At 43.2% G+C, this 27,687-nt stretch overlaps 1 protein-coding gene across 1 annotated transcript in view; it reads right to left on the bottom strand.

The window, feature by feature from the left end:
* The window catches only part of LOC139376458 (calpain-15-like), an 81,284-nt gene that overhangs the window by 38,804 nt on the left and 14,793 nt on the right, over positions 1–27,687 (bottom strand). The window contains exon 2 of the mRNA XM_071119074.1: positions 8,127–9,813. Coding sequence (XP_070975175.1) covers positions 8,127–9,813 — 1,687 coding nt within the window. The remainder of the gene's footprint in view (positions 1–8,126; positions 9,814–27,687) is intronic.

Here is a 27,687-nt window from a genome sequence, read left to right as displayed (position 1 = left end):
CTTAACGACTGTTCCACAGGTGCATGTTCATTAACTGTTCAATGAAGATCTGTGAAGTTATTTGGATTTTTATGAATTATCTTTGAAAGACAGGGTCCTGAAAACGGGAAGTTTATTTTTTAGCTGAGTTTACATCCTGATATTACCGGGTTCTGACCACTAGATGGGGCTGTTCCTGCTATTAGTTTTTTTTAATGATCTCCCCCTCCCCTAAATTTTTGAGGGATAGTCCACCCAAATTTCAAAATGCCAAATTGGTTTCCTCTATGGACCAGGTATAACAGCAACCCAAAGATATATTAGTATTTTCACGCATCACATCCAAATCATCGATAAGTAACAATACTTTTTTTAGATTACTTTAGGACAGTGGTATTTCAAGTCCCCCCCCCCCCCCCCCAATTGAGTAAATGCATTTATTGGTTGCAAAGAATTGAAGGTTATTTATTGATTTGAAAATTAAGTTTGTGTCATTAGATTTGGCGTGGGGTTGCGAGAAATTATAGGAGAAAAAAAAATAGGGTCCACAGAAATTCAGGAGGAAAAAAATGGGGTGCCCACTGAAAAATTTCCAATACCACTCCTTTAGGACAGTTTGGAATGATGTGTCAAAATGCTAATATAGGTTCCATTGACTTGTATTGGATTTGTGCCACAAATGCTAAAACGTTTGTATTTGAAAAAGTGGACAACAAAACAAAAACATGGATTGCTGTCATACCTTGTTCATAGACTGCTTAAAACAATATGATATTTTGTATTTGATTATTTAAAATAAATCACCTATTTGCAGGAACAGCACCATCGAGTGGTCAGACAGAGAATATATACTATATACTCGTTGGGGTGGGTTTGGCGTGGGGTGTTTTGGGGTCCGTGGGTCGCTTTTTACAATTTCTTTGGATTCCTCATTGTAAAAAAAGAATTGAGCCAAATCATATGTTAGGTACTATATTTTTGAAAATGATGAATCCTGTACATTAAAAAAATGGCTGCAATCAATTAGACTGAACATATGACTTTCTGAGTTACAGTTCATATATCAGTCAATTGAAATAAATCATTAGGCCCTAATCTATGAATTTCACATGACTGGGAATACACAGATCAATCAATCAAATGTATTTATAAAGCCCTTCTTACATCCGTTGATGTCACAAAGTGCTGTACAGAAACCCAGCCTAAAACCCCAAACAGCAAGCAATGCAGGTGTAGAAGCACGGTGGCTAGGAAAAACTCCCTAGAAAGATATAAATATTTTTTTAAGTAGGGGCGTGGAAGTTGCTGGATATTGGCGGGAACTGGTACATGCTGCTGTACATGTCGATCCAGATAATCTGGTGAGTATGCAGGCCATGGAAGAACTGGGACATTTTCAGCTTCCAGGAATTGTGTACAGCTCCTTGTGACATGGGGCTGTGCATTATCATGTTGAAACATGAGGTGATGGCGGTGGATGAATGGCACGACAATGGGCCTCAGGATCTTGTCACAGGATCTCTGTGCATTCAAATTGCCATCGATAAAATGCAAATGTGTTCGTCGTCCGTAGCTTATGCCTGCTCATACCATAACCCCACTGCCACAATGGGGCACTCTGTTCACAACGTTGACATCAACAAACCACTCGCCCACACTACGCCATAAGTCTGTCATCTTCCTGCTAGAGTTGTAACCGGTATTCAACCGTGAGAGCAAACTCCTCCGGTGTGCCAGTGGCCATCGAAGGTGAGCTTTTGCCCACTGAAGTTGGTTACAAAGCCAAACTGTAGTCAGGTCAAGACCCTGGTGAGGACAACGACCACACAGATGAGCTTCCTTGAGATGGTTTCTGACAGTTTGTAAAGAAATTCTTTGGTTGTGCAAACCAGTTTCATTAGTTGTCCGGGTGACTGGTCTCAGACGATTCCACAGGTGGAGGTCCTTGGCTGACGTGGTTACATGTGGTCTGCGGTAGAGGTCGACCGATTAATCGGAATGGCCGATTAATTAGGGCCGATTTCAAGTTTTCATAACAATCGGAAATCGGTATTTTTGGGCACCGATTTGCCTATGTTTTTTTTATACCCTTATTTAACTAGGCAAGTCAGTTAAGAACATATTCTTATTTTCAATGACGGCCTAGGAACAGTGGGTTAACTGCCTTGTTCAGGGGCAGAACGACAGATTTTCACCTTGTCAGCTCGGGGGATCCAATCTTGCAACCTTACAGTTAGTCCAACGCAATAATGACCTGCCTCTCTCTCGTTGCACTCCACAAGGAGACTGCCTGTTACGTGAATGCAGTAAGCCAAGGTAAGTTGCTAGCTAGCATTAAACTTATCTTATCAAAAACAATCAATCATAATCACTAGTTAACTACACATGGTTGATGATATTACTAGATATTATCTAGCGTGTCCTGCATTGCATATAACCTGACTGAGCATACAAGCATCTAAGTATCTGACTAAGCGGTGGTAGGCAGAAGCAGGCGCGTAAACATTCATTCAAACTGCACTTTTGTGCGTTTTGCCAGCAGCTCTACATTGTGCGTCAAGCATTGCGCTGTTTATGACTTCAAGCCTATCAACTCCCGAGATGAGGCTGGTGTAACCGAAGTGAAATGGCTAGCTAGTTAGTGCGCGCTAATAGCGTTTCAAACGTCACTCGCTCTGAGCCTTCTAGTAGTTGTTCCCCTTGCTCTGCATGGGTAATGCTGCTTGGATGGTGGCTGTTGTCGTTGTGTTGCTGGTTCGAGCCCAGGGAGGAGCGAGGAGAGGGACGGAAGCTATACTGTTACACTGGCAATACTAAAGTGCCTATAAGAACATCCAATAGTCAAAGGTTAATGAAATACAAATGGTATAGAGGGAAATAGTCCTATAATTCCTATAATAACTACAACCTAAAACTTCTTACCTGGGAATATTGAAGTTCTCATGTTCATGTTAAAAGGAACCACCAGCTTTCATATGTTCTCATGTTCTGAGCAAGGAACTGAAACGTTAGCTTTCTTACATAGAACATATTGCACTTTTACTTTCTTCTCCAACACTTTGTTTTTGCATTATTTATACCAAATTGAACATGTTTCATTATTTACTTGTGGCTAAATTGATTTTATTGATGTATTATATTAAGTTAAAAGAAGTGTTCATTTAGTATTGTTGTAATTGTCATTATTACAAATAAATAAATACAAATCTTCAGATTAATCAGTATCGGATTTTTGGTCCTCCAATAATCGGTATCGGCGTTGAAAAATCATAATCGGTCAACCTCTAGTCTGCGGGTGTGAGTCTAGTTGGAGGCACTGCCACATTCTCTAAAACGACGTTGGAGGTGGCTTATGGTAGAGAAATTACAATTAAAATCTCTGGCAATAGCTCTGGTGGACGTTCCTGCAGTCAGAATGCCAATTGCACACTCCCTGAAAACTTGAGAAACCTGTGGCATTGTGTTGTGTTATAAAACTGCACATGTTTATTGTCCCAAGCACAAGGTGCACCTGTGTAATGACCATGCTGTTTCATCAGCTTCTTGATATGCCACACCTGTCAGATGGATGGATTATCTTGGCAAAGGTGAAATGCTCACTAACAGGGATGTAAACAAATTTGTGCACAACATTTGAGAGAAATTAGCTTTTTGTGAGTATGATTTACTGGGATATTTTATTTTAGCTCATGAAACATGAGACCAACACTTTACATGTTTTACCCCCTTTCTCTCCCAATTTCGATTGTCTCATCGCTGCAACTCCCCAGTTTGGGAGAAACGAAGGTCAAGTAATGCATGGTCCGAAACATGACCTGCCAAAGCACGCTGCTTAACACCCGCACACTTAACTCAGAAGCCAGCTGCACCAATGTGTCGGATGAAACACTGTTCAACTGACGACCGTAGTCAGCCTGCGGGCACCCGACCCACCACAAGGAGTCGCTAGAGCACGATGAGCCAAGTAAAGCCCCCCCGGCCAAACCCTCCCCTAACCCGGACGACACTAGGCCAAGTGTGCGCCGCCCTAAGGGACTCCCGGTCACGGCCGGTTGTGACACAGCCTGGGATCGAACCCCGTCATGGGAACCCCGTCATTTTCCCCATCGTGTGAAATCCATAGTTTTGGGCCTAATGAATTGATTTCAATTGACTGATTTCCTCATATGAACTGTAATTCAGTAAAATCATTGAAACTGTTGCCTGTTGTGTTTATATTTTTGTTCAGTATTGTTAGGTCCTAAATAACAGAGTAAGACATTTGACGGACACCATAAAAGCTCCAACCAAGTTCATTCCCCCAAAGGATCAAACATCTGAACTGACAACGAACATATTCACACACTCACTGATATTTAACCCTTTCTCATATGCTGAGCCCCTCCTTACACATCTGAACAGCCAATACCACTTTGTTGCCAGACAGAACATTAGTGATATATGTTCTTCCTCACTTCATCTGACCTGACCTCTACCCAAAAATTCCTCACTCCTCCCCAACTCACGGATGTCATGGTGACTTGTATCAGACTGTGTCTCTTCCCCCCATAAGATCCCTGATGGTTAACAAAAACATATCCTGACATAATGTAAACGCTATACATTACCCTCTCTGTATCAGTGACATATCCTGACATAATGTAAACGTTATACATTACCCACTCTGTATCAGACTGTGTCTCTTCTCCTCCCTCAAGATCCCTGATGGTTAACAATAACATATCCTGACATAATGTAAACGCTATACATTACCCTCTCTCCCTCAGTAACATATCCAGACATAATGTAAACATTATACATTACCCTCTCTCCCTCAGTAACATATCCTGACAATGTAAACGCTATACATTAACCTCTCTCCCTCAGTAACATATCCTGACATAATGTAAACATTATACATTACCCTCTCTGTATCAGACTGTCTCTTCTCCTCCCATAGGATCCCTGATGGTTAACAATAACATATCTTGACATAATGTAAATGTTATACATTACCCTCTCTCCCTCAGAAACATATCCTGACATAATGTAAACGCTATACATTACCCTCTCTGTATCAGTGACATATCCTGACATAATGTAAACGTTATACATTACCCACTCTGTATCAGACTGTGTCTCTTCTCCTCCCTCAAGATCCCTGATGGTTAACAATAACATATCCTGACATAATGTAAACGCTATACATTACCCTCTCTCCCTCAGTAACATATCCAGACATAATGTAAACATTATACATTACCCTCTCTCCCTCAGTAACATATCCTGACAATGTAAACGCTATACATTAACCTCTCTCCCTCAGTAACATATCCTGACATAATGTAAACATTATACATTACCCTCTCTGTATCAGACTGTCTCTTCTCCTCCCATAGGATCCCTGATGGTTAACAATAACATATCTTGGCATAATGTAAATGTTATACATTACCCTCTCTCCCTCAGAAACATATCCTGACATAATGTAAACGCTATACATTACCCTCTCTGTATCAGTGACATATCCTGACATAATGTAAACGTTATACATTACCCTCTCTGTATCAGTGACATATCCTGACATAATGTAAATGTTATACATTACCCTCTCTCCCTCAGTGACATATCCTGACATAATGTAAACATTATACATTACCCTCTGTATCAGTGACATATCCTGACATAATGTAAACGTTATACATTACCCTCTCTGTATCAGTGACATATCCTGACATAATGTAAACGTTATACATTACCCACTCTGTATCAGACTGTGTCTCTTCTCCTCCCTCAAGATCCCTGATGGTTAACAATAACATATCCTGACATAATGTAAACGCTATACATTACCCTCTCTCCCTCAGTAACATATCCAGACATAATGTAAACATTATACATTACCCTCTCTCCCTCAGTAACATATCCTGACAATGTAAACGCTATACATTAACCTCTCTCCCTCAGTAACATATCCTGACATAATGTAAACATTATACATTACCCTCTCTGTATCAGACTGTCTCTTCTCCTCCCATAGGATCCCTGATGGTTAACAATAACATATCTTGACATAATGTAAATGTTATACATTACCCTCTCTCCCTCAGAAACATATCCTGACATAATGTAAACGCTATACATTACCCTCTCTGTATCAGTGACATATCCTGACATAATGTAAACGTTATACATTACCCACTCTGTATCAGACTGTGTCTCTTCTCCTCCCTCAAGATCCCTGATGGTTAACAATAACATATCCTGACATAATGTAAACGCTATACATTACCCTCTCTCCCTCAGTAACATATCCAGACATAATGTAAACATTATACATTACCCTCTCTCCCTCAGTAACATATCCTGACAATGTAAACGCTATACATTAACCTCTCTCCCTCAGTAACATATCCTGACATAATGTAAACATTATACATTACCCTCTCTGTATCAGACTGTCTCTTCTCCTCCCATAGGATCCCTGATGGTTAACAATAACATATCTTGGCATAATGTAAATGTTATACATTACCCTCTCTCCCTCAGAAACATATCCTGACATAATGTAAACGCTATACATTACCCTCTCTGTATCAGTGACATATCCTGACATAATGTAAACGTTATACATTACCCTCTCTGTATCAGTGACATATCCTGACATAATGTAAATGTTATACATTACCCTCTCTCCCTCAGTGACATATCCTGACATAATGTAAACATTATACATTACCCTCTGTATCAGTGACATATCCTGACATAATGTAAACGTTATACATTACCCTCTCTGTATCAGTGACATATCCTGACATAATGTAAATGTTATACATTACCCTCTCTCCCTCAGTGACATATCCTGACATAATGTAAACGCTATACATTACCCTCTCTGTATCAGTGACATATCCTGACATAATGTAAACGTTATACATTACCCTCTCTCCCTCAGTGACATATCCTGACATAATGCAAACGCTATACATTACCCTCTCTCCCTCGATGAAATTAATTAGTATATTTCATGATTTCAAAGGTGAAGAAATCAGAACCCCTCAGTATATTGAACAACGAGTGGTGGGGAAAAGGGACTTCAATCTACATGAGGTATTTTAATCTGGAGATTAGGTTGTAATTCGTTTTTCTCAATTAAGAAAATACCTTGATTAATTTTTCCAGACTGACATTTATGTTGACCCCTTGATAAACGGTCAACCCTCCTGTAATTTGTTAATTAAGCATGTTATATCAAAGTTTAGTTAGAAAAATTGGATTTGAAATGCAATTGAACTGACCAATGTTGACTTGCATGCCACCATCTCATCATTACAAAAACCTAATTTCACGGTTTCAATTTATCACCTCTTAATTAAAAACAAATGACGATGAATGTTTCCTTGTGTGGATTTAAGACTGAAACCGACTGGTAGTGTCTATGTGAGAGAAAGTGGAGTCAGAGAGACATGAAGTCTTATGTGGATCAGAAAGTGTACCAGGGGCAGCATGGTGTAACAGGTTGACGTTGCCCCTAGATGCTGACACAGGGTAGGAAGTTAGGACGGTCTACGCTAACGTAGGTCAACATCAGTAGCAGGACACAGATGCAGTCTGACTTAATAATAAATAAATAATAATTGCAGGAAACTATCTTTAAAACTGCTAAATTCTCTGGACTTGTACATCAACCTACTTAATGCTCACGGAAAAAGGAGATAGGCTCCTGCACTGTGAGCTGTTCCGGCTCGCACAAGCCAAGGCTCGTTCCTTAATTACTGTCACGTCCACCACCTAAGCCCCTTTTCCATCCAGAGAAAACACTGTACTGTGCTGTATGGCATTTCAGTGTTGCAGTGTGACGCATGTAAAACAACCCTAACGGATTCACTCTTCATGGCACAATGAAATATGCTGTTTGGGAAGCTTCTTGACTATTCATCTCCATTGAAAGAGATGCTAACGTGTCAGTGGTGAGCTCTTAAGAAACAAAATGGCTACCAGGCACCACCCAGCATGAAAAAAATGGTGTTCTGTACATGGAAACGGATTTAAGTTGCTAGCGTATTATGTCAGTTGTCTTGACCCATGCTCTTTATTAAGAAAACTATTAGCTTTTGAAAATCGTAAACACAATCAATTTCCCAACGTCATGTTTCCAGATGGCTTACCTCTCGACAGAAGGTAGTGATGTTCTCCCAGAGTTCCTTGGCTTCGCCCTCGTCGTTGCGCCGCCTCGCCTCCACATGCATGCTCTCCCTCCTCTTAAGCGGCTTGGCCACCTTGCGCAGTGTCAGGTACTGCTGAGGTGTGTGGCATGCTGCGCAGTTCTTGGACTTGACGTCGTTGAGCAGCGTACACGCCGGACAGCACCACTGCTTCTCCTGCAGCAGTGTGCACGAGGAAGAGAAGGACGAGGATGAGGAAGAAGAGGAGGTGGTGTTTGTGGCCGAGGGCGAGGGGTAGACCCGGGCCTGTTTTCTGGCTTTGTGTCCAGAAGACAATGTGGAGGAGGCTGAGGAGCAGTAGCAGGGGCCGGGGCCGGGGAGCCTGCAGTGCGGGCAGCAGTGAGAACTAGGCTCCTGGAAGCCGTGTAGCTTGGAGGAGCAGCAGGCCGTGCACTTGGTCATCCCGGGGGGGTTGCGTAGGGTACACTTGGAGCAGGCCCAGGTGCTGGAGTCCGGACTAGAGGGGTTTGCTGGCGTGAAGCGCACCGACTCGCAGCCCACCAGGTCGATAAGGTCGGCGCCGGCCCGCGACGTTTGGCATGCCTCGCACTTGGACGAGTCACTCAGGTTAGGCAGGGAGCATCCATGGCACTTCCAGGTGGGTGGTGATGTGACGGGGGTCTTGGAGGTGTGATAAGGAAGAGGGTGGGTGCCGTCCCCTTCCTCCAGGATGCTGTGGCGCTTGCTGGGGAAGGAGGGCTCCTGGGGCTGGGCGTGCTTGGGCTTGGCAGGGCAGAAGGCAGGGCAGTGCTGGGGCAGCACGCAGGCCGTGGAGGGAGAAGTTGGGCTTAGGGCATTGGAGATAGGGTTGGGCGGACGCCCCGATGGGGGCACCTCTCTCCTGCTGCGGGGCACCGGGTTGTTCTGGAGAGAGGAGAAGGGCGTGAAAGGGGAGGAGCGTGGCGGTGGGGGCAAGTGGCTGTGGGGGGGCTCCTGGGGTTCGCAGGGGGCGGCTGCAGTGGGTGAGTCATCCGTCAAGTCAATGAGGAGCGGGGGGGCAGGGGCCACGTGGACGGGAAACCCTAGCACGGGCGTGCGCACTTCGGGCACCACCAATGCCTCAGGGGGGATCTTGGGCAGCGACAGTTTCCTTGGTCCCCCGCAGGCCGAACAAGACAGTGCAACAGGAGTATTATGAAGTGTGCATCGCGGGCACGCCCAGCCCAAGTGGTGGTGTTGCTGCCCCTCGGGTGCACCCGGGCCACTCAAGCCCCCCACCTCCCCGTTGCTCTCTGACCTCCTCAGTGCCTCCTCAGACGGCTGCTGCCCGCGGGGCTCCAGGAGAACCATGGGAGTCATGACAGGCGTGGGAGTCTCCGGCGGCACGAGGCCATTGGCGATGGTCGCCATGGTTGTGGTCGGTGTGGGGGTGCTTGGCGAGGGTCCAAAGCCACAGATGGTGCAGGCGCCGGAGCCCTGGGGGTTGTTGAGGGTGCAGCGGGGGCAAGCCCAGCGTTGCTGCTCTTCGGTGCTGCTCAGCCTCAGGATCTGGTTTAGGTCAGGCTTCTGGCGAGGTGCCTCACAGATGGAGCAGCGCGGCGCCGCCCCTGCGTTTAGGAAGGTGCATCGGCCGCAAGACCATTCGCTGCCTTGCACCGCCGCCGCCATGGAGCCCGGGGAGTGAGAGTGGCTGTATGAAGGTAGGGGGGGGGGGATATTAGGAGCAGTCGGTAAAAAGAAGAGTTGAGATAAGTAGTAGAAAAAAGAAGAGAGAGTAGAGAGAGAGAGAGAGAGAGAGAGCGCGAGAGAGAGATAAAGAGGGGAAGAGAGAGGAGACAGAGATTAGCCAGTGCAGTGGAATCAAATCTCCCTCCTGGGGGCATTGAGGGCAGTAAATCCATACACAATGCCCCTGTGATGAAAGGAGCCAGACAGACAGAGACAGCAGAAGAAGCTGCTGCTTCTATTGCAGGAGAATACAGAGTGAATCCTCTCACAACCATATACAACCCTCTCACAACCATCCACCTGACTGACACTTATTGGAATAGAGAAACACCGGGACCTTCTAATCTAACACCTTCTATCATCCTCCCTAAGGCCAATTCTAATGGAGAAGACAGAAGGGGAAATAGAGTGAGTTGAATGAAAGCACTACATTTATTTAAATAGGCACTGACGGTTGTGTTTCCATCTTGGATTGTGCTTTGGCCTTGCTGGTGTGTTTTGGCCTATTCTGAAAGAAAGTGATGATTTTCAAAACTAGAATAACTAGCATTCTAGTTCCAACTAGGAACAGGAAGTGCGTGTTCCAACTAGGAACAGGAAGTGCGTGTTCCAACTAGGAACAGGAAGTGCGTGTTCCAACTAGGAACAGGAAGTGCGTGTTCCAACTAGGAACAGGAAGTGCGTGTTCCAACTAGGAATAGGAAGTGTGTGTTCCAACTAGGAACAGGATGTGTGTGTTCCAACTAAAAATAATCAAGCTAGGATGTGTTCAAACTAGGATGTGTTTTTAACTAGGATTTGTTCCAACTAGATGTGTTCATACGGCCAGTCCTAGGGGACTGGCACGGTTGACCAACTCTAGAGTGTGCCAGGCTGATGGAGGCGAGGGACCGGGATGCCCCTGGGAACACTCGACACTGGGTGTTGTTCGAGCGGAGCCCATAAATGTCATCGCCAATCAAAGCACTCGTGTGTGAACACGGACATGGGGAGGGAAATGGATCAGGTGCTAAGAGCTAGCACCACTAGCACCAACTCGCTAGCCAGGGTACATCTGTCACTATTAATAATACAGCGTTATACAATTACAATGTGTGTTACAGTGGTGCTACACAGTAGGAAATACATCCATCTCGGCCTTTGTCCGTGTAAAAGTGTAGCAGAATTGACTGGACATTCTTTCGCATTTCTGATGAAATGTAGCCTATTTTTAAGAGTGGTGGTAGATAAATAACAGAGTATGTCTGTTCAGTTCATTGTAAAGGCATATGAAGCAGAATTGACTGTAGACGACATCCTAAGAGGTGCATATCTCCCTTTTAATATAATTCTGTGCACTCTTTTGAAAAGCATTGTGAGTCTATATTCCTTATGCCTTGTACTGTGTGCCTTCATGTAGTACGGGAATATGAGAAGCCTTCTCCCTAAGATTGACGGCGATTGGACTGGTCCGGGTAAGTCCCACTGTTCCACTACAGCTCCACTGGAGCACCATGTGTCCTGGCCAGCTAATTGCCCTTAGTTCAACTCCATTAAACCCTTTCAGGCAAGAACACAGCTACAACCGAAGAGGTCCTTTAATAGACCAAGACATATCTCTACTCCTGTTCTAGCCATGGGTCCCAGAGGTGAAGAGAAGGGTCACTTTGAGCTGCGGAGGAGGTGAGAGAGGAGGAGTGACAAGAGGGAGGAGTGCAAATGTTGCTGTGGTGCTATGTATGTATGTGAGAGATTGAGAGAGAAAGAGAGCGATACAGCAGAGCCAATAATGAGCTACTGTTGCCTACCATTTAATGTCTGACTGACATGTCGTGATGCCAACGCCTGACTAAACGCCTGCATGACGTCTACATCTTACGCTGTCGCCTACCATTTAATGTCTGACTGACATGTCGTGATACCAACACCTGCATCTTACAAAATAGCATTGAGCTACACTACCTGCCGAAAGTTTCAGAACACCTACTCATTCAAGGGTTTTCTTTATTTTTTTACTATTTTCTACATTGTAGAATAATAACGAAGACATCAAAACTATGAAATTACACATATGGAATTATGTAGTAACCCAAAAATTGCTAAGCAAATAAAAATGTTTTTAATATTTGAGATTCTTCAAATATCCACCATTTGCCTTGATGACAGCTTTGCACACTTTTGGCATTCTCTCAACCAGCTTCATGAGGTAGTCACCTGGAATGCATTTCAATTAACAGGTATATTTGTGGAATTTCATTCCTTCTTAACGCATTTGAGCCAATCAGTTGTGTTGTGAGAAGGTAGGGGTGGTATATAGAAGACAGCCCTATTTGGTAAAAGATCAAGTCCATATTTTGAAAACAGCTGAAATAAGCAAAGAGAAACAACAATCCATCATTAATTTAAGACATGAAGGTCAGTCAAGCTGGAACATTTCAATTATTTTGAATGTTGTCGCAAAAACTATCAAGCGCTATGATGAAACTGGCTCTCATGAGGACCGCCACAGCAAAGGAAGACCAAGAATTACCTCTGCTGCAGAGGATAAGTTCATTAGCGTTACCAGCCTCAGATTGCAGCCCAAATAAATTCTTCACAGAGTTCAAGTAACAGACACATCAACTGTTCAGAGGAGACTGCGTGAAATCAGACCTGCATGGTCGAATTGCAAACAAACCACTACTAGAGGACATCAATAAGAAGAAGAAACTTTCTTGGGCCAAGAAACACGAGCAAAGGACATTAGACATTAGAAATCTGTCATTTGGTCTGATGAGTCCAAATTTGAGATTTTTGGTTCCAACCGCTGTGTCTTTGTGAGATGCCAGTGAATAGGTATGGCCTTTCACAATATATACATACACAGTCGTGGCCAAAAATACTGGCAACATTGCACTTTTTTCAAGTAACTCACAATTATCCCTAAAAATAAGTTGAAATTTAACAAAGTATTTGGTCGCCACAATTTTTTATTTCACTGTTAATATTACCGAACCTTTGTTTTTGATTCAGAAGTTAATATATCCATTTAGATCATAAAATAAACAAATGGCATTGACACCCTTGACTTAATATTTGGTAGCACAGCCTTTGGTCAAAATAACTGCAATCAAGCGCTTCCTGTAGCCAACGACGAGCTTTCTGCACCTCTGTACTGGCAGTTTGGGCCATTCCTCTTGTGCAAACTGCTCCAGTTCTCCCAGATTAGAAGGTTTTCAATGGGATTTAGATCTGCTGGCCACTTCTGGGTGTGTTTGGGGTCATTGTCCTGCTGGAAGAGAGACCCAGCTTTCTGACACTGGGTATGACATTGCGCTCCAAAATACCTTGGTATTCTCCTGATTTCATGATGTCATGCACACGTTGCAGCAAAGCAACCCAAAAACATAGAAATGGTGTACTTTACCAAAAAGCTCTAATTTGGTCTCATCTCATCATTTTCCCAAAAGGATTTTGGCATGTTCAGGTATGTTTTGTCAAATTGCAGTCAGGCTTTCTTATGTCTTTCTCTCAGCAGTGGGGTCCTCCTGGGTCTCCTACCATATAACCCCCTTCCATTGAGTTGGCGACGGATGGTGCGACAGGAAACTGTCCTACCTTGTGTCTGAAGGTCAGCTTGAATATGTGTAGCAGTTGGCCGAGGTGCTTATCCACCATTCTAACAATCCTTCGCTGCAATCTTCCATCAAGTTTCCTCTTGTGGCCACGTCCAGTGAGGTTAGCTACAGTGGCATGGGCCTTAAACATCTCGATAACATTACGTACGGTGGAAACAGGAACATCAAGGTCTCTGGAGATGGACTTGTGGCATTGAGATTGTCCATGCTTGACTACAATCTTGTGTCTGACGTCCACAGATAATTCTCTGGTTCTTTCTTTTGTCCATGCTCGTTGCGGTACACACAGTGTCAAGAGAGATCTGGAGCTGGTTACTACAGGTACCAGTCCTCTTCTCTATTTAACCTGGATGAATACGTGATGTTTATACTGCAGGCACCTGCAACTCACCACTGGTGAGTTCAATTCCAAAGTAAAGGAGAATCACCTGCTTGAAATCTAATTATTTCTAACTACTTCTAGATGGTGCAAATAATATTGTCCGGGCCATTTTAGGATTTCTTTGTGGAATAAGCTAAGATTTAGTAAAATTATTCAGACATTGAAAACATACATATGTGGATACCAAAGTTTCAACAGTTTTCTGGAAGAAATGCTGCATTATATGAACAAAGTGCAAGTGCAAATATTTTTGCCACTACTACGTATGTGAGTGTGTGTATATACTATATACACACCACCACACACACACTGAACACGAATATAAATGCAACAGGCAACCATTTTTATACAGTTCATATAAGGAAATCAGTCAATTAAAATGAATTCATTAGGCCCTAATCTATGGACATCACATGACTGGGAATACAGATATTCATCGGTTGGTTACATATACCTTAAAAAATAAAAAGGTAGGAGTGTGGATCAGAAAACCAGTCAGTATCTGGTGTGACCACCGTTTGCGTTTTGCAGCGCAACACATCTCCTTCGCATAGAGTTGATCAGGCGGTTGATTGTGGCCTGTAGAATGTTGTCCCACTCCTTTTCAATGGCTGTGTGAAGTTGCTGGATATGGGCGGGAACTGGAACATACCTTCGTCCAAGTGGATCCAGAGCATCCTAAACATGCTCAATGGGTGACATGTCTGGTGAGTGTGCAGGCCATGGAAGAACTGGGACATTTTCAGCTTACAGGAATTGTGTACAGACCCTTACAACATGGGGCCATGCATTATCATGCTGAAACATGAGGTGATGATGGCAGATGAATGGAATGACAATGGGCCTCAGGATCTTGTCACGTTATCTCTCTGCATTAAAATCGACAAAATGCAATTGTACGTCACTTACGCCTGTCCATACCATAAGCATACTGCCACAATGGGGCACTCTGTTCAAAATGTTGACACCAGCAAACCGCTCACCCACACGACGCCATACACGTGGTCTTCCATCTGCCCAGTTTAAACCGGGATTCATCCTTGAAGAGCACACTTCTCCAGCGTGCCAGTGGCCATCAAAGGTCAGCCTTTGCCCATTTAGTCAGTGACAACACTGAACTGCATTCAGGTCAAGACCCTGGTGAGGATGACGAGCGCGCAGATGAGCTTCTCTGAGAAATTATTCGGTTGCACAACCCACAGTTTCATCAGCTGTCTGGGTGGCTGATCCTGCAGGTGAAGGATGCAGAGGTCTTGGGCTGGCGGGGTTACACGTGGTCTGCGGACTTGAGGCCGGTTGGACATGCTGCCAAATTCTCTAAAACGATGTTGGAGGTGGCTTATGGTAGATATATGAACATTAAATTCTCTGGCAACAGCTCTGCAGTCAGCATGCCAATTGCACACTCCCTCAACTTGAGACATCTGTGGCATTGCATTGTGTGACAAAAGTGCACTTGTGACTCGAATCAGGAAACTTGGCGTATTTATTTATTTAACCTTTATTTAACCAGGTAGGCAAGTTGAGAACAAGTTCTCATTTACAATTGCGACCTGGCCAAGATAAAGCAAAGCAGTTCGACACATACAACAACACAGAGTTACACATGGAGTAAAACAAACATACAGTCAATAACACAGTAGAAAAATAAGTCTATATCCGATGTGAGCAAGTGAGGTGAGATAAGGGAGGTAAAGACAAAAAAAGGCCATGGTGGAGAAGTAAATACAATATAGCAAGTAAAACACTGGAATGGTTTATTTGCAGTGGAAGAATGTGCAAAGTAGAGAGAAATAATGGGGTGCAAAGGAGCAAAATAAATAAATAAGTACAGTAGGGAAAGAGGTAGTTGTTTGGGCTAAATTACAGATGGGCTATGTACAGGTGCAGTAATCTGTGAGCTGCTCTGACAGCTGGTGCTTAAAGCTAGTGAGGGAGATAAGTGTTTCCAGTTTCAGAGATTTTTGTAGTTCATTCCAGTCATTGGCAGCAGAGAACTGGAAGGAGAGGCAGCCAAAGGAATAATTGGTTTTGGAGGTGACCAGAGAGATATACCTGCTGGAGCGCGTGCTACAGGTGGGTGCTGCTATGGTGACCAGCGAGCTGAGATAAGGGGGGACTTTATCTAGTAGGGTCTTGTAGATGACCCGGAGCTAGTGGGTTTGGCGACGAGTATGAAGCGAGGGCCAGCCAACGAGAGCGTACAGGTCGCAGTGGTGGGTAGTATATGGGGCTTTGGTGACTAAACGGATGGCATTTTGAGTAGGGAATTGGAGGCTATTTTGTAAATGACATCGCCGAAGTCGAGGATTGGTAGGATGGTCAGTTTTACAAGGGTATGTTTGGCAGCATGAGTGAAGGATGCTTTGTTGCGAAATAGGAAGCCAATTCTAGATTTAACTTTGGATTGGAGATGCTTAATGTGAATCTGGAAGGAGAGTTTACAGTCTAACCAGACACCTAGGGATTTGTAGTTGTCCACATATTCTAAGTCAGAGACGTCCAGAGTAGTGCAGGTGCAGGCAGCGATCGGTTGAAGAGCATGCATTTAGTTTTACTTGTATTTAAGAGCAATTGGAGGCCACGGAAGGAGAGTTGTATGGCATTGAAGCTAGCCTGGAGGGTTGTTAACACAGTGTCCAAAGAAGGGCCAGAAGTATACAGAATGGTGTCGTCTGCGTAGAGGTGGATCAGAGACTCACCAGCAGCAAGCGCGACATCATTGATGTATACAGAGAAGAGAGTCAGTCCAATAATTGAGCCCTGTGGCACCCCCATAGAGACTGCCAGAGTCCCGGACAACAGACCCTCCGATTTGACACACTGAACTCTATCAGAGAAGTAGTTGGTGAACCAGGCGAGGCAATCATTTGAGAAACCAAGGCTGATGAGTCAGCCGATGAGGATGTGGTGATTGACACAGAGTCGAAAGCCTTGGCCAGGTCAATGAATACGGCTGCACAGTATTGTTTCTTATCGATGGCGGTTAAGATAGCGTTCAGGACCTTGAGTTTGGCTGAGGTGCACCCATGACCAGCTCTGAAACCAGATTGCATAGTGGAGAAGGTATGGTGGGATTCCAAATGGTCGGGAATCTGTTTGTTGACTTGGCTTTCGAAGACCTTAGAAAGGCAGGGTAGAATATATATAGGTCTGTAGCAGTTTGGGTCTAGAGTGTCCCCCCCTTTGAAGAGGGGGAAAACCGCAGCTGCTTTCCAATCTTTGGGAATCTCAGACGACACGAAAGAGAGGTTGAACAGGCTAGTAATAGGGGTGGCAACAATTTCGGCAGATAATTTTACAAAGAAAGGGTCCAGATTGTCTAGCCCTGGATTTGGGAGAAGGAGAAATGGGGAAGGCTTGGGTGAGTTGCTGTGGGGGGTGCAGTGCTGTTGACCGGGGTAGGGGTAGCCAGGTGGAAAGCATGGCCAGCCGTAGAAAAATGCTTATTGAAATCAATTATAGTGGATTTATCGGTAGTGACAGTGTTTCCTATCTTCAGTGCAGTGGGCAGCTGGGAGGAGGTGTTCTTATTCTCCATGGACTTAAGTGTCCCAGAACTTTTTTGAGTTTGTGTTGCAGGAAGCAAATTTCTGCTTGAAAAAGCTAGCCTTGGCTTTTCTAACTGCCTGTGTATATTGGTTTCTAGCTTCCCTGAAAAGTTGCATATCACGGGGGCTGTTCGATGCTAATGCAGACCGCCATAGGATGTTTTTGTGTTGGTTAAGGACAGTCAGGTCTGGAGAGAACCAAGGGCTATATCTTCCTGGTTCTAAATTTCTTGAATGGGGCATGCTTATTTAAGATGGTGAGGAAGGCATTAAAAAAAATAAAAAAAAAACAGACATCCTCTACTGACGGGATGAGATCAATATCCTTCCAGGATACACCAGCCAGGTCGATTAGAAAGGCCTGCTCGCTGAAGTGTTTTAGGGAGCGTTTGACAGTGATGAGGGGTGGTCGTTTGACAGCAGACCCATTACGTATGCAGGCAATGAGGCAGTGATCGCTGACATCCTGGTTGAAAACTGCAGAGGTGTATTTGGAGGGCAGGTTGGTTAGGATGATATCTATGAGGGTGCCCGTGTTTACGACTTTGGGGTGGTACTTGGTAGGTTCATTGATAATTTGTGTGAGATTGAGGGCATCAAGCTTAGATTGTAGGATGGCTGGGGTGTTAAGCATGTTCCAGTTTAGGTCGCCTAGCAGCACGAGCTCTGAAGATAGATGGGGGGCAATCAGTTTACATATGGTGTCCAGAGCACAGCTGGGGGCAGAGGGTGGTCTATAGCAGGCGGCAACGGTGAGAGACTTGTTTTTAGAGAGGTGGATTTTTAAAAGTAGAAGTTATAGATATAGTTATAGTGACCCAAGAAAAATTGTCCGATAGACCTATTCAGATAGCAGCCAATAAGACAGCTAACGATTAGCGGGCCGCAGATGGGCGTTCAGGTAACGTCGCGACGGAGGGGCCAGTTGGATAACTCCCTCGGGCAGATAACGTCGGTAATCCATTCGTGAAGGCCCGGTGGGGCTCCGCATTGGCAGTAAAATGGGTCCGGATAGGCGATTGTAGCCCAAGAGTGGCTGATGGAACTCTTCACCTGGCTAGCTCCGGAATAATTGATGTTTGCTCCGGGATCGACGTGAGCCAATAGTCACACAGATAGCAGCTAACTAGCTGCGAGATCCAGGTGTAAATGTATGTCGCAAGTCACGACTTCACAGGAGAGCCGTTTGAACATAAAACATTTTTTTAAATCAAAATGCATTTTTTGGGGGGCAGAAATGCCTTCTCGAACATGTGAACTTTCATGTGCCTTAATAACAAACTTGTATGCCCTCTGTAAATACAATTGTTAAATTACGAGCCACAGAAAAAGTTAGCAACCTTCCCACTAGCCATGATTGGCTGAGATAATGAGTGGGTTGGACATGCAGAGAGAAGACTTCAGATTGGTCTGTCACACTGAATATATTTTGACAAAGTCATTTCAAGCTAGTGTACTGTGTACTGTACTGTTAGCTAGCTAACGTTAGCTAGGGAGCCAGCCAGTTGACATTATTATTTGTTTCCCGGAGCTGTTTGCTTTTCTAGATAGAGTAATGTTTGCTAGCTAACATTGGACCTGGTTGGTTAGCTCCCAGCACTGTGGTTTTGTTGGCACTTTGTTCAATGTTGTTTAACTAGCTAACGTTAGCTGGCTGGCTCATTAGCTAACGTTACGTGACATGTGTGATCTTAAACGTTGTTTATCTAGTTAGGTTAATTGTTTACCTAGCTAGCTAGCTATATGTCATAAGCTAAAGTGTACTGTTAACTAGCTAGCTAGTGTTAGCTGGCTGGCTCCCTAGCGGACGTTATTATTTGTTTACCAGAGCTGTTTGCTTTACTAGTTAGAGCCTAATGTTAGGCACTGTTGGCACTTTGTTCATTGTTAACGTAGTTAACGTTAGCTGGCTGGCTCGTTAGCTAACATTACGTGACGTGTAGAGCACCAGTTGAATATGGCCGGTGTCAGTAAACATCTGCAGAAAAGCGTAATGAAATTGTTGCCAGCAGAGCTGTTTAGCCTGTTTTCATATTATCCAGAGGTAAACAAATAATCAGCCAAGAGCATCAGGTGTGCGTTCCGAAAGCGAAACGAGATGGGGGGGTTAATGCTTAAGAGGGTGTGAACGATACTGAATGGGTGTAGATAAAGAAGAGCTCTTCACTAGATACCAAAACATTTAAATGCAATTTTCTCAAAAGTGAGTTTACAAGTTGATCAACTTTCAAAGAAGAGTTACTTTCCCATTGTTCCTCAAATGCAGTGTATGATATGCCATTTTGTAGCCGAGTCTCTACTTTTATCCAATGTAGAAAAAACACAATTCACATTTTGCTACATACAGTCGTATGAAAAGGTTTGGGCACCCCTCTGAGGCTGCATAATCATTTACTCTGTCGTCACAGAAAATGATCACAGTGGCATGCCATTCATTTTCTAATAAAAGCTGAGTACTGGGGTATTGTCCAGACAAAGATTTTTAGTGTAGCAATATTAAATTGTATGAAATTAAATCAGATGTGAAAAAAAGGCTATGCAAAAATGTGGGCACCCTTGTCATTCTGTTGATTTGAATACCTGTAACTACTTAGCACTGATGAATTGGAACACACAATTGGTTTCGTGAGCTCATTAAGCCTTGAACTTAATAGACAAGTGCATCCAATCATGAGAAAAGGTATTTAAGGTGGCCAATTGCAAGTTGTTGTTCTCTTTGACTCTCTGAAGAGTGGTAACATGGGGGCCTCAAAACAACTCTCAAATGACCTGAAAACAAAGATTGTTCAACATTATGGTTTAGAGGAAGGCTACAAAAAGCTATCGCAGAGATTTAAGCTGTCAGTGTCCACTGTGAGGAACATAGTGAGGAAATGGAAGACCACAGGCACAGTTCTTGTTAAGGCCAGAAGTGGCAGGCAAGTAAAATATCGGAGAGGCAAAGGATGGTGAGAATGGTCAAAAACAGCCCACAGACCACCTCCAAAGATCTACAACATCATCTTGCTGCAGATGGTGTCACTGCATCGTTCCACAATTCAGCGCACTTTGCACAAGCAGGAGCTGTATGGGAGAGTGATGCGGAAGAAGCCTTTTCTGCACACACGCCACAAACAGAGTCGCTTGAGGTATGCAAACGCACATTTGGACAAGCCAGCTTCATTTTGGAATAAGGTGCTGTGGACTGATGAAACAAAAATTGAGTTATTTGGTCATAGCAAGGGACGTTGTGCAAGGAGGCAAAGAACACAGCATTCCAAGAAAAACACTTGCTACCCACAGTAAGATTTGGTGGGGGTTCCATCATGCTGTGGGGCTGTGTGGCCAGTGCCGGTACTGGGAATCTTGTTAAAGTTGAGGGTCGCATGGATTCCACTCAATATCAGCAGATTCTTGGGAATAATGTTGAAGAATCAGTCACAAAGTTGAAGTTACGCCGGGGCTGGATATTTCAACAAGACAACGACCCAAAACACTGCTCAAAATCTACCCTGGCATTTATGCAGAGGAACAAGTACAATGTTCTGGAATGGCCATCCCAGTCCCCAGACCTGAATATCATTGAGAATCTGTGGGATGATTTGAAGCGGGCTGTCCATGCTCGGCAACCATCAAACCTAACTGAACTGGAGATGTTTTGTAAGGAGGAATGGTCCAAAACACCTTCATCTAGAATACAGACACTCATTAGAGGCTATGGGAAGCATCTAGAGGCTGTTATTTTAGCAAAAGGAGGCTCTACTAAATATTGATGTGATTTTTCTATTGGGGTGCCCACATTTATGCACCTGTCTAATTTTGTTTTGATGCATATTGCACATTTTCTGTTAATCCAATAAACAGATCCAATAAATAGATCAAAATGAAACTGCTGATCCAAACACCCAATTATTTATAAATGGAAATCCTGGAAATTGTCAGGGGTGCCCAAACTTTTTAATGCAACTGTAAGACCTAATCCAGGTGGTGAGTCACATTTTAGAGTGACCTTTTATTGTCCCCACAGGAGCACTTGTGTAATGATGATGCTGTTTAATCAGCTTCTTGATATGACACATATGTCAGGTGTATGGATTATCTTTACAAAGGAGAAATGCTCAATAACAGGGATGTAGAACATTTTTTGAGAGAGACATTTGTGAGTATGAAATATTCTAGGAACTTTTATTTCAGTTTATAGCCTATATATAATTTGTCAGTCAGAGAGAGGCGCTGCTGACAAACAGCTGAAAAAGTTGGTGGCACCGGTGGAAGAAGTTAGTACAGAACCCTGGTGTGTCTCTGTGTGTGATCGTGGCCATGTGAATTGTGCCCACTAGTAGCCCAGGGCAGTGAGAGGGAAAGGAAGTCACATTGCTTTCAGAAGCCATTAGTGATAAACTCTCCCTGGCCCGGGCCAGCACTCCTCTCCAACTGGGAATGGACTTAGTGTTAACTACCGGACAGTAGCTAACACAGAGAAGATAGGGAAAAGCTGCCCTTAGAGAAGAGAAGCAAAGTAACAGAGCGCCTGGTTAAGTCCTCTTAACCCTCAAAACACAATCAGGCAGTAAGTACTTGAAGGCCATTGCTCAAACATTCACAGTATTCATCTTTCAAACGCATAAAATGAATCAGAAACAAGTATCCATTACTAAAAAACAAGAGGGTTTAGGTCCATCTCTAAAACCACTTTGCTCACTCATAGTCCAACTCCAACCAAAAACAGAAACTGTGATCAGGGCACTTCTCCCTAAAAACAATGACAGCAGAAACTGTCCTCACACGACCCTACTGTTACACTTGCAATGTGAAGTGAAGTGCATTTTCCACCGTACTCTGCTGTTCACTCAATTCTCTATGGCTTAGTGGAGCAGCCCACTGCTAGGGAGAGAGACCATGTTCACACACACACACTCTCTCACACACAGTCAAAAGGGTAAATCCATTTGAATTCAAGCAATTTTGACAGCACCCATTTTGATTTGAACAAAACCATCCATACATATTTGCTTATTGTAGAAGTGCTCAGAAATCGACTTTTTTTTTTACCTGAATGCCAAAACATTCAAGAGAAAAAGGCCGTGCCTAAAACAAAACAAAAATTGTCTACCAGCTACTGTGGTAGGCAGATAAAAAAAGATGATTATTTTTTCACCAACCACTCAGATTTTCTACCAATCAAAATATATTTTTTTGCATTAATTACACCAACAAAACAAAACAAAATGGATGATGTATTCTAAAACAAGGAATGTATTACTATTAAGATGCAATGTGGTATATTGCTAGTTTAAGCTAAATATGACAGATGACACATTTTCAGCAGCCCCTTTAAAGTTACTGTTGCAACAGGGCCACTCCAGTCAATGTGTGCCTGTGAGAAGCTGACTAGTAGAGGCTACTGCGTGACAACAAACACACCGTTCCAAGGCACTTCCATGGTTTGTCTTGCCCATTCACGCTCTGCCTGGCACACACACAAAATCCTTGTCTCAATTGTCTCAAGGCTTAAAGATCCTTCTTTAACCACCTGTCTCCTCCCCTTCATCTAAACTGACTGAAGTGGATTTAACAAGTGACATCAATAAGGGATCATAGACTGACCAGGTGAAAGCTATGTCATGGAATGAGCTGGTGTTCTTAATGTTTTGTATACTCAGTGTATCCATATAGGGTTGTCAAACTATATAAACATTTTCACCCCCAAAAATGTTTTAATGGAAATCAAGAATTATTTTTGCCCTTAACGTCAATGATTAAAAAAAAACACATTAAACAACTAAATAAATCATATTCGCATAAATTGTATCTTAGTCCCTAATTTACATAATGAGGTTTTGTGTTGTGCCCGTCATCAGCTGAGACACATCATGCTCTTGAATACATGCTGGCTGATAAATGTAGCCTATTAAAATGGGTATGAAATGTACATTTCTGCTTTCAAATGGTACCACAAAAATGGTTGGAAGTCCACACATCAGAGAATGTTGACTTGAATGGGAATATCTGTTGTATTAAATTATACTGTCAGTCCTCTTTCAGAAAGATTTCATACCCCTTGAATTACTCCACATTTTGTTGTGTTACAGCATGAATTCAAAATGGACTAAATCAATTTCATCACCCATCTACACACTTTAGAATCACGTTTTGCAGCAATTACAGCTCCTTGGTAAGTCTCTAAGAGCTTTGCACACCTGGATTGTACAATATTTTTTTTGCTCTGTGAAGTTGGTTGTTGATCATTACTAGACAGCCAATTTAAGTCGAAACTTTAACTTGGCCACTCAGGAACATTCAGTGCCGTCTTGGTAAGCAACTCCAGTGTATATTTGGCCTTGTGTTTTTGGCTATTTTCCTGCTGAAAGGTGAATTTGTCTCCCAGTGTCTGTTGGAAAGCAGACTGAACCAATCCTCTAGGATTTTGCCTGTGCTTAGCACTATTCTGTTTCTTTTTATCCTAAAAAACTCCCTAGTCCTTGCCGATGACAAGCATACCCATAACATGATGCAGCCACCACCATGCTTGAAAATATGAAGACGGGTACTCATTGACGTGTTGTGTTGGATTTGCCGCAAACATAACACTTTGTAATTAGAACATAAAGTACGTTTCTCTGGCACATTTTTAACAGTTGGAGGTCCACACAGAGAATATTGACTTGAATTGGAACATCTGTTGTATTAAATTATACTGTCAATCCTCTTTCAGAAAGTATTCAGACCCCTTGACTTACTCCACATTTTGTTGTGTTAGTCTGAATCCAAAATAGACTAAATCTATTTTTTTATCACCCATCTACACATGTTAGAATCACGTTATGGCAAACAGGATGCATGTTTTGGAATATTTGTATTCTGTACAGGCTTCTTTTCACCCTGTCATTTAGGTTAGTATTGTGGAGTAACTACAATGTTGATCTATCGTCAGTTCACAGCCATTCAACTTTCTGAAGGCACTGTAAATTGACATATCGACATAGGGTGGGTTAGTCATTTGAAGTAAAAATGTCAATGGTGCACCAGCTACAGCTATCTGACTGTTAGGAACAGATAGTTCCATTCTATGAAATCTATTTCTTGATAGAAATGACACCCACCATGTATTAAAGAGCATGTTGTGCCTCAACCGATGGCGAGCACAACACAATAGAACCTCAGATTATGTAAAGTAGGGTCTAATCTGCAACGTGCGAATATCAAAAAAAATAGTAGTTTACACACTTTTTGATAACTGACATTAAGGGCAGAAAAATGTATTCATTTTTATTAAAACATTTTTGGAGGTGAAAATGTTTGTCGTTTGACAATGCTGCTTGTAAACTGAAATGATATCAAGCTCAAGCGTTTTATCTTTTCCAGTGATGAAGACATGGATGTCTCATGGTAGGGTGGGGTATGCAAAATGGATCAATTTAGAGCAGCTTTATCTCCTCAATGTTTTGGCATTCAGGTCCAAAAAGTCCCTTTCTGACCATTTCTTCAAATGGGCAAACGTATTGGAAGTTTTTTTTTAAATCAAAAGGGATGCTCTCAAAAAAGGATTGAATTCGAATGGATTTACCTTACAGACAGACACCTCTCCACAGCCCTGCTTCCACTCCACAGCCCTGCTTCCACTCCACAGCCCTGCTTCCACTCTGACGGAAGGAATCGAGCATGACAAGACAACCACAAAAAAGGGACACCATTTTTTTCAAACAGAATTTCCCCGGCAGCTATTTTAATAACTTTCAGACCTCCTTCTTCATCACCAAAAGTAAAACCAAACTGTTGGCAAAGGAAGGCCACTGTAAAATCTATTGTTATGGTGCTCGATGACTCATTCAATGTTATTGGTTCCAATCACAAATTAACAGAATAAAATAACAATCAATACAAATCCCTCAACAGCTGCTACAGCTGCTACAGCTGCTACAGCTGTTGAGGGATTTGATTTGATTGTTATTTTATTCTGTTCATTTGAATTAACATTTACTTTAGTTTATTTAATAAATATTTTCTTAACTCTATTTCTTGAACTGCATTGTTGGTTAAGGGCTTGTAAGTAAGCATTTCATGGTAACGTCTACCTACACCTGTTGTACCAGGCTGAATCACATCTGGCGGTGATTGGGAGTCCCAGAGGGCGGAGTACAATTGGCCCACCGTCTTCCAGGTTTGGCCGGGGTAGGCCGTCAAGGTATATACGAATTTGTTCTCAACTGACTTGCCTAGCTAAAAAGGTTAAAGAAAAAAAAATATATATAAATTTGGCGCATGTGACATAACATTTTATTACATTTAATAAACAGTAATCCGTTTCGGTATGCATAATAGTAAAAGTATTTTGCATTGAAGCATTATTAAATCTAACTAATGAAGAGATCATGATCTGGCATAGCCTGTGGTACCAACTTCTTTCTTGTAGGCTTGCGGGAACCCCCACCCACCATCTTCTGTCCTTGGCCTTGTGTTCTGTGGAGCTGCTCAAAAAGTGCCCACTTCAGCTTCTTAGTGTGGCAGACCTAGGCTTGGGGCCAAGAGCTCTCAGTGGCAAAGAAATACAAGAGAACCATTTTCCTGCACAAAACCCTGCTGCATTCACATTCGTTTCCACTAGCCACCCTGCAGCCAAGCTGCCCAGTATACTCCTCCTCATCTTCATTCACTGTAGCCCCGAGGAGAGGACGCTACTGTATCACCTTAACCAATCACTGACAAAGCCACTGGGTTCTGAACCAATCACAGGGCATGAAAGTGAACTAGGAAAGTCAAGGAGCAGAGGGCTTCCCTCCTGTAATGAAGAGAGGGAAAGGTAAATAGATTGAGAGCTTAGGGTTACTGGTGAGGAGTAGGTGAACAGAGGAAGGGAGCATAAGGAATAGCAAGGGGGGGATTATATCCAGAAAAGGTAGTGAACACTATGAATAAAGGGAGGAACAAAAATAAAATCTGCAGTGGAAGGACCAGATAAGAGGGCAACGGTTAAGGCACAGAGGGCCAAGTTAGAGGCAGTCTGGTCAGTGCTGCAGGCAGTGATGATGGAGTATGCCACCATGGCCGGCTGGCTGTGCTCCACATTCTGAGCGCCGGTGTGAGAGCCAAGCCGTGAGCCAAGCCGCCGCCGGCTTCCCCCGCCTCGCCGTTAGACATTTGCCTTTGTGTGACAGTCATTAGTGCTGCCTTTCCAAGGTTGGCCCACAGCCCAGTGCCTCAGTCTTGGGAGCGATATTACCCCCCTTAGCCACCGGGGGCACTATTTGTTTTTATTATTCACAACATAAAGTGACAAACACCACTACTCACACCGAAGGACTGGGCTAATCATACTATCTTTGCCAAGTCAGGAAAAAAGGCATAGGGTAAGTGTACCTACTAAGCCTACCAAAATCTAAGTTTAGACATTCCTAACATATACTATCCTAATTTATGTAAGATAAAATGAAAGAGTAATCTCTCATGTGAAGTTTTATGACTGTACTTACAAAAATGTGTTAAGATAAAAACATTTGATAAAATACGTGAAAAGTCCGGACTGGGCTTAATTGGTACCGAATGTACCCTTCAACCTTGTCATATGTCAGTTCCAAATATCTCTAACGGTCGCCCCAGCGGTAGTTGTTTTATGCACGTGATGTCAGAATGAACTCACTGTTCCAAAATGTGATCGTTACGGAACAGAACAGTTAACACGCGCTGCCTGCTAATTATCTATAGGCTGTTTCCACTTGTCAATTTCAAATTATTTTCTAACAAGAGTTTGAATTCAGGTGTGTTCCGCCTCCTCATTAATTCAAAGTTAACAATGTGAATCAAAGAGGTGCGGGGGGCTGCCTTAAATCGACATTCACGTCTTCGGCGCCCGGGGAACAGTCGGTTAACTGCCTTGCTCAGGGGAAGAACGACAGATTTGTATCTTGTCAGCTCTGGGATTTGAGCCAGCAACCTTTCGGTTACTGGCCCAAAGCTCTAAACACTAGGCTACCACACCTGATTGAACAAATCAACTAATCATAGACTTCAAATGGTTATAAAAAAAAAAATCTACACCCACACTGGCCTTCTGTGGATAAGAGGCCATGCACAAAGACCATAACACACACAAGTTTCAATGAATGATCTGATAGCGGAGTCACATTTGCTGTACTGCTATTCTTGTTAATTAGTTAAACTAGTTTTCCTAAAGCCTGTCTGACGGTTAAAAATCTCCATCTCTACTGTTGTATTACAAAGGTACAGGCGGAGGGCCAAAAAACTTCATCACCTGGATGAATGAAGGACAACAACGGGACAATGGTCCAGGTTGTGCTGTTCTGTGAAGGGAGTAGTACACAGCGCTGTAC

The sequence above is a fragment of the Oncorhynchus clarkii genome, chromosome 20 (genome assembly GCF_045791955.1).
Source record: "Oncorhynchus clarkii lewisi isolate Uvic-CL-2024 chromosome 20, UVic_Ocla_1.0, whole genome shotgun sequence".
Taxonomy (NCBI): Eukaryota; Metazoa; Chordata; class Actinopteri; order Salmoniformes; family Salmonidae; genus Oncorhynchus; species Oncorhynchus clarkii.
This window is presented reverse-complemented; position numbering and strand designations above follow the sequence as displayed.